The sequence below is a fragment of the Miniopterus natalensis genome, chromosome 10, assembly GCF_054644295.1.
Source record: "Miniopterus natalensis isolate mMinNat1 chromosome 10, mMinNat1.hap1, whole genome shotgun sequence".
In the NCBI taxonomy this organism is placed as follows: domain Eukaryota; kingdom Metazoa; phylum Chordata; class Mammalia; order Chiroptera; family Miniopteridae; genus Miniopterus; species Miniopterus natalensis.
The window spans coordinates 47,617,011-47,630,470 of NC_142090.1; the positions used below are offsets into that span (position 1 = coordinate 47,617,011).

Here is a 13,460-nt window from a genome sequence, read left to right on the forward strand (position 1 = left end):
GAGAGAGGGAAAAGGATAGAAAGAAACATTGATGAGAGAGACAGCAATCGGCTGCCTCTTGCATGCCCCCTACCAGGGATTGAGCTTGAAACATGGGCATGTGCCCTGACCAGGAATCAAACTGCTGACCTCTTGGGTCATGGGTCGATGCTCAACCACTGAACCACACAGGTCGGGCAATAATATAATTTAACCACCATGCATGCCAAGCTCTGAGGAAAAAATGGTAAATAAAATACAGTCCTTGCTTTTGAGGGAAATTAGCTAGTACTTAAAAAGCCAGTAGTTTCTCCAAATTGGCATTTCCATATATCTCCACTACAGCTATTATTTATACTTATACTGGTGCTATAGAAATGCAAATCATAACACACCCCTTCCTTGCACTTAAGGTGTCCTCAAATTAGTAAGTAGGGTAAATAAAAGGTTAATACCAAGTAGACAATTAACAGTTATATCTTGTTACATGCATATTGGATTTACCATCTATAAATACTGCTTCTGTCCACACTTCCATTTATATTTAGAAATGGCCAACAGATATGTTTTAAAATAAAATAATTGATATATTAACCTGACTATTTAACTGATGTGTGGGGCATGAGGTGGAGTGAGGTATTTTTTGGATTAAAGAGAACCTTCAGTTTTAAATTTTTATGGTACTCGAACTTTATGATAAAGAGTTGAAAAAAAATCACTTGTCTCTGGGGTAATTATGAAAGGAGAAGGATGGTATTTTTCCCCTTCAGAATATATATAAAATCATAGTACATGCAAATAAAGCACTCTACTGATTAACATATAAAAGAAGCTTTATTTTCAATTGACCAAAACCCTGATGTTGACGTCTCCCCAATTAGTACATCAAATTTTAAAAAGTGAGTTATTTTTAACTGTCTGGAATGATCCCATTAACTCAAAATACGTAATTCTGTTGCCAAATCCAATGTTAAATTCTCAGTCGTCTCTTACTCAGCACATGACAGTTACTCACACCTTCCATCTTGGAACACTTCCCTTCCTAAAGCTCTGAGTTATTCTTCCCTTTAGTTTCTTTCCCTTCCTCACGAGTCATGCTTTCTTGGTCTTTTGCTGGCCACTCTTCCTGAGCTCTAAAATTGGATGGTCCCATTCCTCATAATGTTTTTCTTCTTTATTTACACTCACCTCTATATGTTCTCATTCAGCCTCTAGCTTTAAATACCATCCACATGCCAGCCATCCCCACTTGAGTAGCTAAAAGGTATCTCAAGCTTGGTATGTCTCAAACTGGACTCTTGATTCCAACCTAAAGCACCCCTGACAGTTTCCATCCATCATATTCAACATATCAGTAAACGGCAGCTCTTTGCTTAAGTCTAAACCTTTGCAGTTCTAGATTCCTCTCTTTCTCTTATACCCCATATCCCATCCTCAGCAAATCTTGTGACTATCCCTTTGAAATATATTCAAAATCCATTTCCTACTGCCTCCTCTCCTACCATCCTTCTCTAACCTCTCTTCATCTCTTACTCAGATTGCTGTGAAACCCCACTCACTTATCTGCCTGTTTCCAGACTTGCCTACTAAGAGTCTATTCTCCACACAGCAGCCACAGTGAACCTTTTAAAATGTTATATCATATCATTCCTGTGCTTAAAAACTCCAAAGGCTTCCCATTTCAGGCAAAAATAAAATCTAAAGTCCTTCCTGTGGCCCATGGCTGCATAAGACTCTACATTACCTGCTTCCCTATAGCCCCAGCAATCTCTGATTCATTTACCGTTCTGTCTCTTCCCCACTCAGTATCAGCCACATAAGTTCCTTGCTGTTACTTGACTACATCAAGCACAGCCCTGCCTTGGGGCCTTCCCTCTGCCACACAGCTTGCTCCCTTCCTTTCTTTAGATCTCTTCACCAATGTCTTTCCTAACTACTCTTTATAAGAGAACTATCTTTCATGCCCATCATCCCCCTTTCCTGTACGCTGTTTCTCAGTTCCTTCATTCTCAACTCTAAGATGTATTTATTTGTTCCTACCAGGAGATATGCTTCTTGAGGTAGGACTTTGTTTTGACTACTGTCATACTTGCAGCACCTAGAGCAGTGCTGAGCACAGTAGGTCCTCAACAAATACGTATAAAGTGAAAGAGAAGAGATGAATAGATCCAGTATGTACATGCAGAAGTCATCAAAGCTTTCTGATATAATGTAAAACTCACTGATATTACAGTCAGAAGAAACAGATTTGAGTTCTGTTTCTGCTACTTTTAAGTGGTGAGACAACACCTCTACATGTGTTTCCAGTATTCTGTCTCTCTCACCTTAAGGGTCATCATGCATCAATTTCCCCCTTTGGTATGTGTCCTGTGAGATCACTGGCATTTTCCATGCTTAAGATGGGATACTTTGTCATTAATATTTATTCATATTTCTTATATCTGGGAAACTACAAATTGTCTTTCCACGTGTCAAGAAACACATTGATTGAACTTGGATCAAGTTCTGAGTCTAAGTTTCTTTGTCCATGAAAGTTGGGTTGAGAAGTGAAATGTGAGGAAACTGAATTTTAAAACGTATACCAATGGCTTGAGTATACCTCAAAAACCTAAAATAAATCACATTACAATGTCATTATAAAAAAGATTTCATCTCATGCTTTGACATAATCAGTAGTCATATAAGACATATCAAGGGTAGAGCATCTACTACATGTGTCACCCCAAACCATTCCCTATTCCAGCACACACCAGAATACTACATTTCCTAGACTCTAACGATTAGTAAGACCCAAAACTGAGTTCTGGCTAATGAAATGTGGGAGGAAGTGATGTAGATTACAAAATAAAGTTATATTACATAATACTGATTGTGAGCTACCCATTTTGACTTTAATGTAATCTCTCTGGATAACACTCATTTTATATAACCAGTGCTTTTCTCTCTCTCAAAAATATTCCTGTATCAGATTTTGGTGAAAATATTGTGCCTCTCTCTCTCTAGCTAAAATCTCTTTTGATGATTTTTTAAAGGCTTTTATTATTGTGGTAATGGTAGTTTTAAAATTCAAAGTTCTTCTTTAAAAGTATTGTTTATAACTTCAACTAATTGGCTGCTTACATATTTTTCCAAAGAAGTAGTGACATAAGATGAACACTAAAATATCGGGTAAAGTGGCATGATGTATGCAACTTAAAATTAAATGGTTCAGAAACACACACACATGCACACACACTATCAACCAAATGGGGCAAAATGTTAACAGCAAAGTGGGTAAATGGTATATGGTGTTCTGTGTACTATACTTATAATTTTTATGTGAATTTGAAACTATTTTATTGATTGATTGATTGATTGATTGATTGATTGATTGATTTTAGAGAGGAAAGGAGAGAGAGAGAAAAAGAGAGAGAGAAACATTGATTTGTTGTTCTACTGATTTATGCATTTATTGGCTGATTTTTTTTTTTTTTTAATATATCTATTGATTTCAGAGAGAGGAAAGGAGAGGGAGAAAGAGATAGAAACATCAATGATGAGAGAGTCATTGATCAGCTGCCTCCTGCATGCCCCCGACTGGGGATAGAGCCCGAAACCGAGGCATGTGCCCTGACTGGGAATCAAACCCCAATCGCCTGGATCCTAGGTCGACACTCAACCGCTGAGCCATGCCTGGCCAGGCTTGGCTGATTCTTGTATGTGCCCTGACCTGGAATCAAATCCACAACTTTGGCATATTGGGACAATGCTCTAATCAACTGAGCTACCTGGCCAGGGCTGAAACTATTTCTAAACAAATTTGTTTTTAGAAAAAATGTTAGCATTATGAAAAAATCAATACTTCTCATAGATTTGCTTTTAATATTTCTCTATGCAGTTTAAAATTTGTGAAAAAATGTTTTTGTCTGATAATATGCTTTTTGAAAATTTAAAGCCGAATTTTCTACATAGACATAATTATCTGTGTCCATAATTTTTATGCTTTGCCCTCAAACTTAGCTCTGAAAGTTTATGCTGCCTCTCAAATACTTTAAATTTTGTTTGAATGTAAAAGAGAGAGATGTGCATTACTGATATCAGTTTATTATTATATTGTCTGCATGAGAAAGAAATATTCTGATCTAGTGAAAATTTTAAGATCATGTTTTCTAGAATCATAAAAGAAAAATTCTAAATACTGATCATCTGTAATTTATGGAAGGTTCACAAATTAAGTATGGTGCTTTATTGCATTTTAATATAAATAAGAGTACAATGCCTGACAAGAATTGGTTATAATAATCATTCTGAAGTTGCTTTATTCCAGATATCAAAAAACATACCCCTTGGACAGAAAGTGTAATAATTTCTTATTTCATACCAAGCTGAGCAACAGCCAACAAACTATTTATAAATAAACTTGTAGGATTCTTAAGCTATTAAAATAGGAAAACAATTAGCCAACCTAATCAAGAAAACAACACCAATAAGAAGTGAGAATAATAGAAATACTCTAAGGTAAAGTGGAAAAGAGGGAACATGCCTCAACGTAATAAAGGTCATATATGCAAACCCACAGCTAACATCATATTCAATGGGCTAAAACTACAAGCATTCCCCTTAAGATCAGGAACAAGACAGGGATGTCCACTTTCACCAGTCTTTATAATTATTAATTGTTTTTAAAAAATTTATCTTTAAGTACTTTTAGTATTATAGATATCCCCCCTTTCTCCCATTGTGCCCCTCCACCTCACACTCAACCCCTCCCCAAGGCCTACTATACTATTGTCTGTGTCCATAGGTTATGCAAATATGCATATAAGTACTTTGATTAATACTCCCCCCTCCCCCATGAGATTTGGGAACAAGTCAGTATGTTCCATGCTTCCATGTCTCTCCATCTACTTTGTTGGGCAGTTTATTTTGTTCACTATATTCCAAAGATAAGTGAGATCATGTGATACTTGTCTTTCTCTGACTGGCTTCTTTCACTTAGCATAATACTGTCCAGGTCCCTCCATGCTGCCTCAAAGGGTATGAGACCCTTCTTTTTTATAGCTGCATAGTATTCCATGGTGTAAATGTACCACAGTTTTTTTATCCACTCATCTACTGATGGCCACTTGGGCTGTTTCCAAAACTTAGCTATTGTAAATAACACTACTATGAACATAAAGGTGCATATATTCTTTCTGATTTGTGTTTTAGGATTCTTAGGATATATTTCTAGAAGTGGGATCACTTTATATGGAACCAAAAAATACCCTGAATAGCTGCAGCAATCTTCAGAAAGAAGAACAAAATAGGAGGGCTCACAATACCAAATGTCAAATTATAGTACAAAGCCATTATAATAAAAACAGACTGGTACTGGCATAAGAACAGACATATAGATCAATGGAACAGAACAGAGAACCCAGAAACCAACCCAAGCCATTATGCTCAATTAATATTTAACAAAGGAGGCAAAAGCATACAATGCAGTCAAGATAGTCTCTTCAATAAATGTTGCTGGGAAAACTGGACAGGTACATGCAAAAAAAAAAAAAAAAAGAAACTAGACCACCAGCTTATACCATACACAAGAATAAGCTCAAAATGGATAAAAAACTTAAATGTAAGCCATGAAACCACAAAAATCCTAGAAGAAACCATAGACAGTAAAATCTGATAACTCTTGTAGCAATACATTTGCTGATACATTTCTCCTAGGGCAAGGGAAACAAAGGAGAAAATAAACAAATGGGACTACATCAAAAAACAAAGAGCAAACAAATAAAACTTCTGCACAGCAAAGAAACCATCAACAAAATGGGAAGGGAGCGCACTGTATGGGAGAACGTATTTGCCAATGATACATTGATAAGAGATTAATTTCCAAAATATGTAAAGAACTCATACAACTTAACAAAAGGAAGACAAGCAATCCAATTAAAAAATGGGCAAAGGACCTAAATAGACACTTCTCCAAAGAGGACATACAGATGGCCAAGAGACATATGAAAAAATGCTCAAAGTCACTAATCATCGGAGAGATGCAAGTTAAAAAGACTATGAGGTATCACTTCACACCTGTCTGAATGGTTACCATCAACAAATCAATGAACTACAAGTGCTGGCGAGGGTGTGGAGAAAAGGGCACCCTAGTACACTGCTGGTGGGAACGCAGACTGGTGCAGCCACTATGGAAAACAGTATGGAGGTCCCTCAAAAAATTAAAAATTGAACTGCCATTTGACCCAGTGATCCCACTTTCATGACTCTTATTCAACATAGTACTGGAAGTCCTAGCCAGAGCAATTAGATAAGAAGAAATAAAAGAAATAAAAGGCATCCAAACTGGAAAGGAGGAAGTAAAATGGTCATTATTCACAGATGATATGATATTGTACATAGAAAACTCTCAATGAGGGAAAATAGAGGGGACATCTGTAATACTTTCAACAATAAAGACAAATTAAAAAAAAAGAAATCCTAAAAACTCCACACAAAAAAGTTGCTAGATTTAATAAATAAATTTGGCAAAGTAGCAGGATACAAAATAAATATCCAGGAGTCAGTTGCATTTTAATACACCAATAATGAATGATATATCACAAAGGGAAACTACGGAAATAATCCCATTCACAATTGCTTAAAAAAAGATACCTAGGAATAAATTTAACCAAGGATGTAAAATGTGTTGGAAGGTATTCCATCTCCCTCTATTATCTGAAAGAGTTTGGATAGGGTTGATATTATTTTTTCCTTAAAAGCTTGATGAATTTCACCAGTGAAGCCATCTGGTTTAGGTTTTTATTTGTAGAAAGATTTTTAGTCACTGATGAAATTTCTTTCCTTGACTTAGGTCTATTCCAATTTTCTATTTTTTTCTTGAGTTGGTTTTGGTAATTTATGCATTTTTAGGAATTTTTCTATTTATCTGAGTTTTGAAGTTCCTTAGCATAAAGTTTCTAACAGAATTTTATAAAATTCTCTTTGGAGGACGAACTTCTGGCCCTAGCAGGGTAGCTCAGTTGATGATGTCAGCATCATCCTGACATAAAAGCCAGAAACTACAGAAATTCTCCCCCTCCGAACAGGTTTAAAAATTAGCAAAATATAAGGAAACAGAATCCAGCAACATACAAAGAAGATAAATTGGACTTTATTAAAATTTAAAACTTTTTTGCTTCAAAAGGTATCATGTAGAAAATGAAAACAGGCACAGCTTCCAGTCAAGATGGTGGTGTAGGTAAATGCGGTACTCATTTTCTCCCTCAACCACATCAAAATTACAACTAAACTATAGAGCAACCACCATTCAGAGCCACCTGAAGTCTAGAGACTAGTAGGAGGGACAGAAATGTGGAACCGACTGGTGCCACTCTCATGTGTGGTGGATAAAAATCAGGAGGGATATCGCCACTTGAGAGGTCCCAGCCCAGGGTTCCAGTGCCAGGAAGAGAAGCCCCCGTAACTTCTGGCTGTAAACACCAGTGGGAATTGTTGCTGAGTGAGACGGAGGGCTTCTGGAGTCCTAGGCCTCACAGGGACTTATTCGGACTCCCTCCCTCTGAACTCCAGTGCAGGGGCAGCAGCTAGAAAGGCATCAGGGACACACAGAGGAACTGAATTGCCTGGCCTCAGGGCAAGAGCTAGAGGGGCATCTTTCTCCCAGACAGAAGTGCAGGCAGAAGCCATTGTTCCTTTTCTGAGCCAGCCCCCCACAGAGTCGGCTGGGGGGGCACCACATCTAAGTCTCCATCAACCTGGCTATCACTGTTTGCCCTGCCCTGGTGATTCCCTGAGGCCCTGCCCCACCCAACTTGCAGACCTAACCAAGTTCTTTCCAGTAGCTTTTCCACATGAATGGCCTATACTCAGAAAATTATATGACACTGAAGAAAGAAAGTTAAGAAGATACACATAAGTGCTCATAGATAGGAAGAATTGACATAATTAAAATGTCCATACTACCCAAAGCAATCTACAGATTCAATGCAATTCCTATCAAGATACCAATGGCAAATTTCACAGAACTACAACAAATATTCCAAAAATTTATTTGGAACCACAAAAGACCCCAAATAGCAACAATGATCTTGAGAAGGAAGAAAGTTGGAAGTATCATGCTACCCAATGTTAAACTATACTACAAGCCCACAGTAATCAAGATAGCATCGTACTGGCATTAAAAGAGGTCTATAGATGAATGGAAAAGAATAGAGAGTCCAGAAATGAACCCACACCTTTAGAGTCAGTTAATATTTGACATAGGAGACAAAAACACACAATGGGCTAAAGATAGTCTATTCAATAAATGGTGTTGGGAAAATTGGACAGATATGAGCAAAAAACTGAAACCAGACCACCTTCTTATACCTCACACAGGAATAAACTCAAAATGGATAATCTGGGACTAGGGGGATTTGGGTGATGGATGATCTAAAGATTATGGTTAATTGTTGTACAACTATATTATTTTAGCAAAACCTACAGTAGTACACACTTACAACTGGTGAATTTTATGGTAAATAAATTGTACTACAGTGGTGTGTATTAAAAGTAAAATACACCTCAATAACCAAGATTTTAGAGCAAGACATATGTATGTATAATATTATCCCATTTATATTAAATACACTACATATATTCAAGTATATGCTAGGTAAGAGTACGAAGTTTCTGAATATATACAAAAAACATATTAGCCTTTGGGAAAAAACCCTGAAAATCTGGGACAGGACATAATTACTTTTCATTGTATACCTTCTGACACTATTTGCTTAAAAAATTAAAATATGGCCCTGGCTGGTTTGGTTTGGCTCAGTGGTTAGAGCATCGGCCTGTGGACTGAAGGGTCCTGGGTTCTATTCCAGTCAAGGGCATGTATCTGGTTGCATGCTAGATCCCTGGCCCTGGTTGGGGCTCATGTGGGAGGCAACCAGTCGATGTATCTCTCTCACATTGATGTCTCTCTCTCTCTCTCTCTCTCTGTCTCTCTCTTTCTCTCTCTGTCTCTCTGTCTCTGTCTCTTTGCCTCTCTCGCTCTCCCCATCCTTTCCACTCTCTCTGAAAGTCAATGGAAAAAATATCCTAGGATGAGGATTAAAAAAAAAAGAAACCATGTACATTATTACTTTTTAAATAAAAACATCCTAGCAAATAATTAAAACAAACAACCATGATCCTGTTGTAAGGACCCAGACCAGTGAACCTGCTCTTGAAGATCTATACTTATCTGAATGAGGCCATGAGCACTTATGAGTAGCCTCTACTAATATAATAAAAATGAATTTCATCACAAAACCATAGTGTTAATTCCTAGTAATTTCAGAGACATGAATGTAAATTGTGGGAATTTGTGGAAACACAAGAGGTTTTTGACTAGAAGTACTGTAAACATCACAGTGTACTACATCCTGTAGTTTTACACTAGCGACAAAATAAAAACCAATTCTTCATCCCCAAACACAAACAGAATGCAAATAAAACTGCATATTTGAGGATTAAATGGGGGTAAGAGGAAAAGAACAAGCAAAAATAGGGTATTCTAGCTGCTAGTAGGCACACAACAGATGTTTTCAGAAAAGGTACTAATTGCAAAAGTATAAATAAATACATATTACATAATAATATGTAATATAATAAATACATATAAACAATCTCAAATTACCTTTATCTGCTGCCTTTAAAAAAGTCATTATATATAAAATGTTTCGAAACTTGTTTCTATGAATCATATAGTGTATACTGCATATTGATTTTCAGTTATACCTTTTAATATCAAGAACCTGTTACAAAGATTTGATTTTCAATTGCATATTATGAAGGTATGACTATTTAATTAAGAATATTTGTTTTAATCTTAAATAAGCCAGGAGAGAAACTAAAATATACTGTCAACATTTAATTATGAAGAGTCAAGAACTATTTTGTAACAAGGCCTTAAGAAGGTAAAATTTTAGATTTAGGATTGTTTTGCTATCACATTTTTTTCTTTTTTCATATAAGAACTCTACTTTGCATGGTGTTGCTCACAAGTACTTAGTATTTGGTGTCCCTTTTGACACAAGGAAGCATACATAAGTACTTCCTTGAAGGGGAAACACCTGCAGAGAAGGGCAAATAAATCATAAAAGGCGCTTCTTTCAGCTTGGACTACTTCATTTGCATTTCAAACTGGCAGGGCTCTCATGCTGTTTTTAGTACTTTGAATAGGCAATCACATATGTTTGCCACATGTGTGTTCTTCACACATGAGTTCCTCACAGTAATGCTCCTTCGGATCCATCCCTCTGTAGCTTCAGTGCTAATTTAGAACCAACAGACATTTAATGAGCACCTATTGTGGACCATCCAATACTAAAAACACTACCATCAGGTTAGGTAGTATTATCCCAATTAAACAGATGAGACATCTGGTTAAGTGGAAAACCAGGTCTTAGCCTGAGTGCTTTCACTTATATGTTTTGAAGTATCCTCTCTAACTGCCATCCTTTCCTACTTTCTCTCCCTTGTTTCATGGATAATCAAGAGCAAAGTAGTAGAGACATGCTTAGCTTCATCCCTTCCCCACAGAAAGGGTAGAAGGGGAAAAACATCCAGGGTTCAGAGCTCCTACCACATTCCTCACTGCTCCCTTTTCCACATATCACCCAGAATATGCAGCCCAGAACTTAGCCCCAACCCTGTTCCATAACTTTCTTTTCAGGTCCTGGAAGGCACTATGTGTAATTATTGCTGGAGCAGCCCCTATAGTAGTGGAAGAAGTGTCCTGAGCAGCCCTACTCACAACTCTGAAAGATCTTTCTATGGTGACACAGCTACCGGTGATCTCTATGGGGACTATCAAGACTATACAGGGGCTTGGAAGGGGTTGAACCAGCTTCTGTGTGCTAGCCTGGAATCCTAAGCACAAATCAGAGCATTGATTCCATTGGAAAATCAGGTTTTTAAAGTTAAGTCAATGGGAAACCAGTTTGAGATCTCTACAACTGATACATCAACAAACTTTTGGACTATAACCAACTCATACCTGGGGATTCAATGTTTACCCTCCAAGTTCATAACAATATGAATCTGTAAGACTGAAAGCACTATTTTTGTTGTGTTTAATATAATATAGGGAAAGATATATTCTCAAAATTAAAAACAACACAGCTTCCTGGAGTCACGTTTTTCTCTTACTCTTTTACCTTTATTAATTATTATTATTTTTTAAATATGTTTTTACTGATTTCAGAGAGAGGAGGAGAGAGATAGAAACATCAATGATGAGAGAGTCATTGATAGGCTGCCTCCTGCACACCCCTTAGCGAGGACTGAGTCCTCAACCTGGGCATGTGCCTTGCCCAGGAATTGAGCCATGACCTGGTTCATAGGTTGATGCTCAACCACTGAGCCATGCCAGCAGGGCTTACCTTTATTTTTTAAAGTATAATTTCATTTGACTCTAGAGGAACTTCCATTTTTGCAATATTATTGTAAAGGTCCTACTATTTTACCTGCATATTTAATTGCTGAGCCAGTTTTATCTTACCTCCTCGATGGATAATCAAAGAAGTCTCGCTTCCGATGGGGCAGTCCTTAAGTATATCCACTACTTCTGTATGGCTCAGGTTCTGTACATTCTGCTGGTTGATCTCAACAATGAGGTCGCCTTCACACAGGCCAGGGCATCCCTGAATGTCAAGTATTTGTTTCACCCGCTGTCCTGTAGGGCTGTCAGCAATAGTGAAGCCAAAGCCCTGGGCACCTTTCACAATGGTTAAGGTCATGAGTTCAGCTTGGGTGGCCCCAGACGAAGCCATAGACACATTGTCGTCATGGACAGGTGGTGGATACGTGCCATCTAGCTGACCATCTGCTGGCATTGAGTGCAAAGAATGAGGCGGCCGATCTGTTATATCTGGAACTGACTGTGAGGTCCGAGAAATGTATTCCAAATATGTTTCATAGTTATGTCTTCCATTGACCATCACTGGAGGTGGCCTCTCCATTATTGCAAGGGGTGGCACCATGCTGTTAGCAGGATCTTCAGGATCAAAGGGCAAAGGGTAGCCACGACACAGCACCAGGCTGACACTCTGACCAATAGGAACAGACTGGAAAAGTTTGACTACATCTGCATGAGTGTGTCCAAGGACACAAACTTCATTAATATAGACAATGACATCACCTGCAAGGAGAAAAGAAAGAGATTGACAATGTGAGGTAAGTTCAATTAACGTTGACATAGAGAAATGGAATTATTTATGAGACTAGTGAAAGTGGTGCTGTTTCTCAGTAAGCAGTGAGGAAATCAATTAGAATAATATTTAAATTTACTGTAGGTGACTCAAGGTTACAACAGGTCTGCCAACAAATATACTGATCAAATGCCGAAAAAAGTGCTATATAGTTATTTTTGAGGTTCAGAAATAACTTCATATACAGAAAGAAAAGGTCAGAAAGAAAAGTTTAGAAGAATTTGTACCTTGAAGAAGCACTCATTCTATGCTTCATTTTCATCTTCATTTCCATCTTCACTGCATTTCAATTAATAAAATTTCAAATTATTGAGAAGTGGTGGGCATAAATTTTGGATTAAAACTTTGGCACCCCAGTACATGGTTTTATTTTTGGTATCACTTGTCTGAGTCAACTGTCTTTTATCTTTATTATAGAAGAGAAAAATATTTTGCTTATTTATATATTTTTATCTATAGCAAGGTGTAGTTGCAAAGGTTCCAAGTATACATAAGTAAAGGTCAAGAGTACAGTTATTAGAATCAGGGATCTGGGTCCATATCCTGGCTCTACTATGTAGCAGATATGTGATATTGGGCAAAAGACTTACCTGCTTTGAGCCACGGTTCCTCATTTGTAAAGTTGTCATGAGGATGAAAGGAGATAATGCAGAAAGTACATGGTACAGTGCCTGATGCATTGTGAGTGCTCAGTAAATGTGGAACATTATTAATGTTATTATTGCTAAAAATAGGATGGAGATTTGGACTCTTGCTTTGAAACAGGGAGCTGCCATAGACTCATCCTCTCCTCTTACATAAGTTGATATTTTTGTAGATCTTTTGAAAAAAGGCATTTGTCCTCTCTCCCAATGAATTAACATAGTTACAGTAGTCCACTGGTTAGAAGTAACTTAAGATATTAAAAATACTCCATATGCAAATTATTCATTATAAAATATATTCAGACAAGTAGTATTTTTTTCTTAAAATGTGTTTGAAATAATTGTTGTTTTTTTTAAAAAAATCAATTATGTCTGAATAACAATTTTACTTTTGGAGAACTGTTTTATCACTGGTTAATATTTTTATCCTCATAAGCCATAATGTTTGAGAATTAAACTTGCAAATTGAGATTGTGCCTGGCTATGCTGAAGAGTATGTGAGGAATGAAAAGACATGTTTTCATAGATTGTCACACAAGTAACTCAACAGACATCAATTAATTAGGATGATTCTGAAACGGGTAGTGTAAATGGCCAGGGATTTCATTCTAATACATCCTTG

General features: G+C 37.1%; 1 protein-coding gene across 1 annotated transcript in view; it reads right to left on the bottom strand.

The window, feature by feature from the left end:
- The window catches only part of MAGI2 (membrane associated guanylate kinase, WW and PDZ domain containing 2), a 1,282,556-nt gene that overhangs the window by 201,177 nt on the left and 1,067,919 nt on the right, over positions 1-13,460 (bottom strand). Inside the window, exon 10 of the mRNA XM_087821115.1 lies at positions 11,486-12,124. Within this exon, the coding sequence (XP_087677241.1) occupies positions 11,486-12,124 (639 nt within the window). The remainder of the gene's footprint in view (positions 1-11,485; positions 12,125-13,460) is intronic.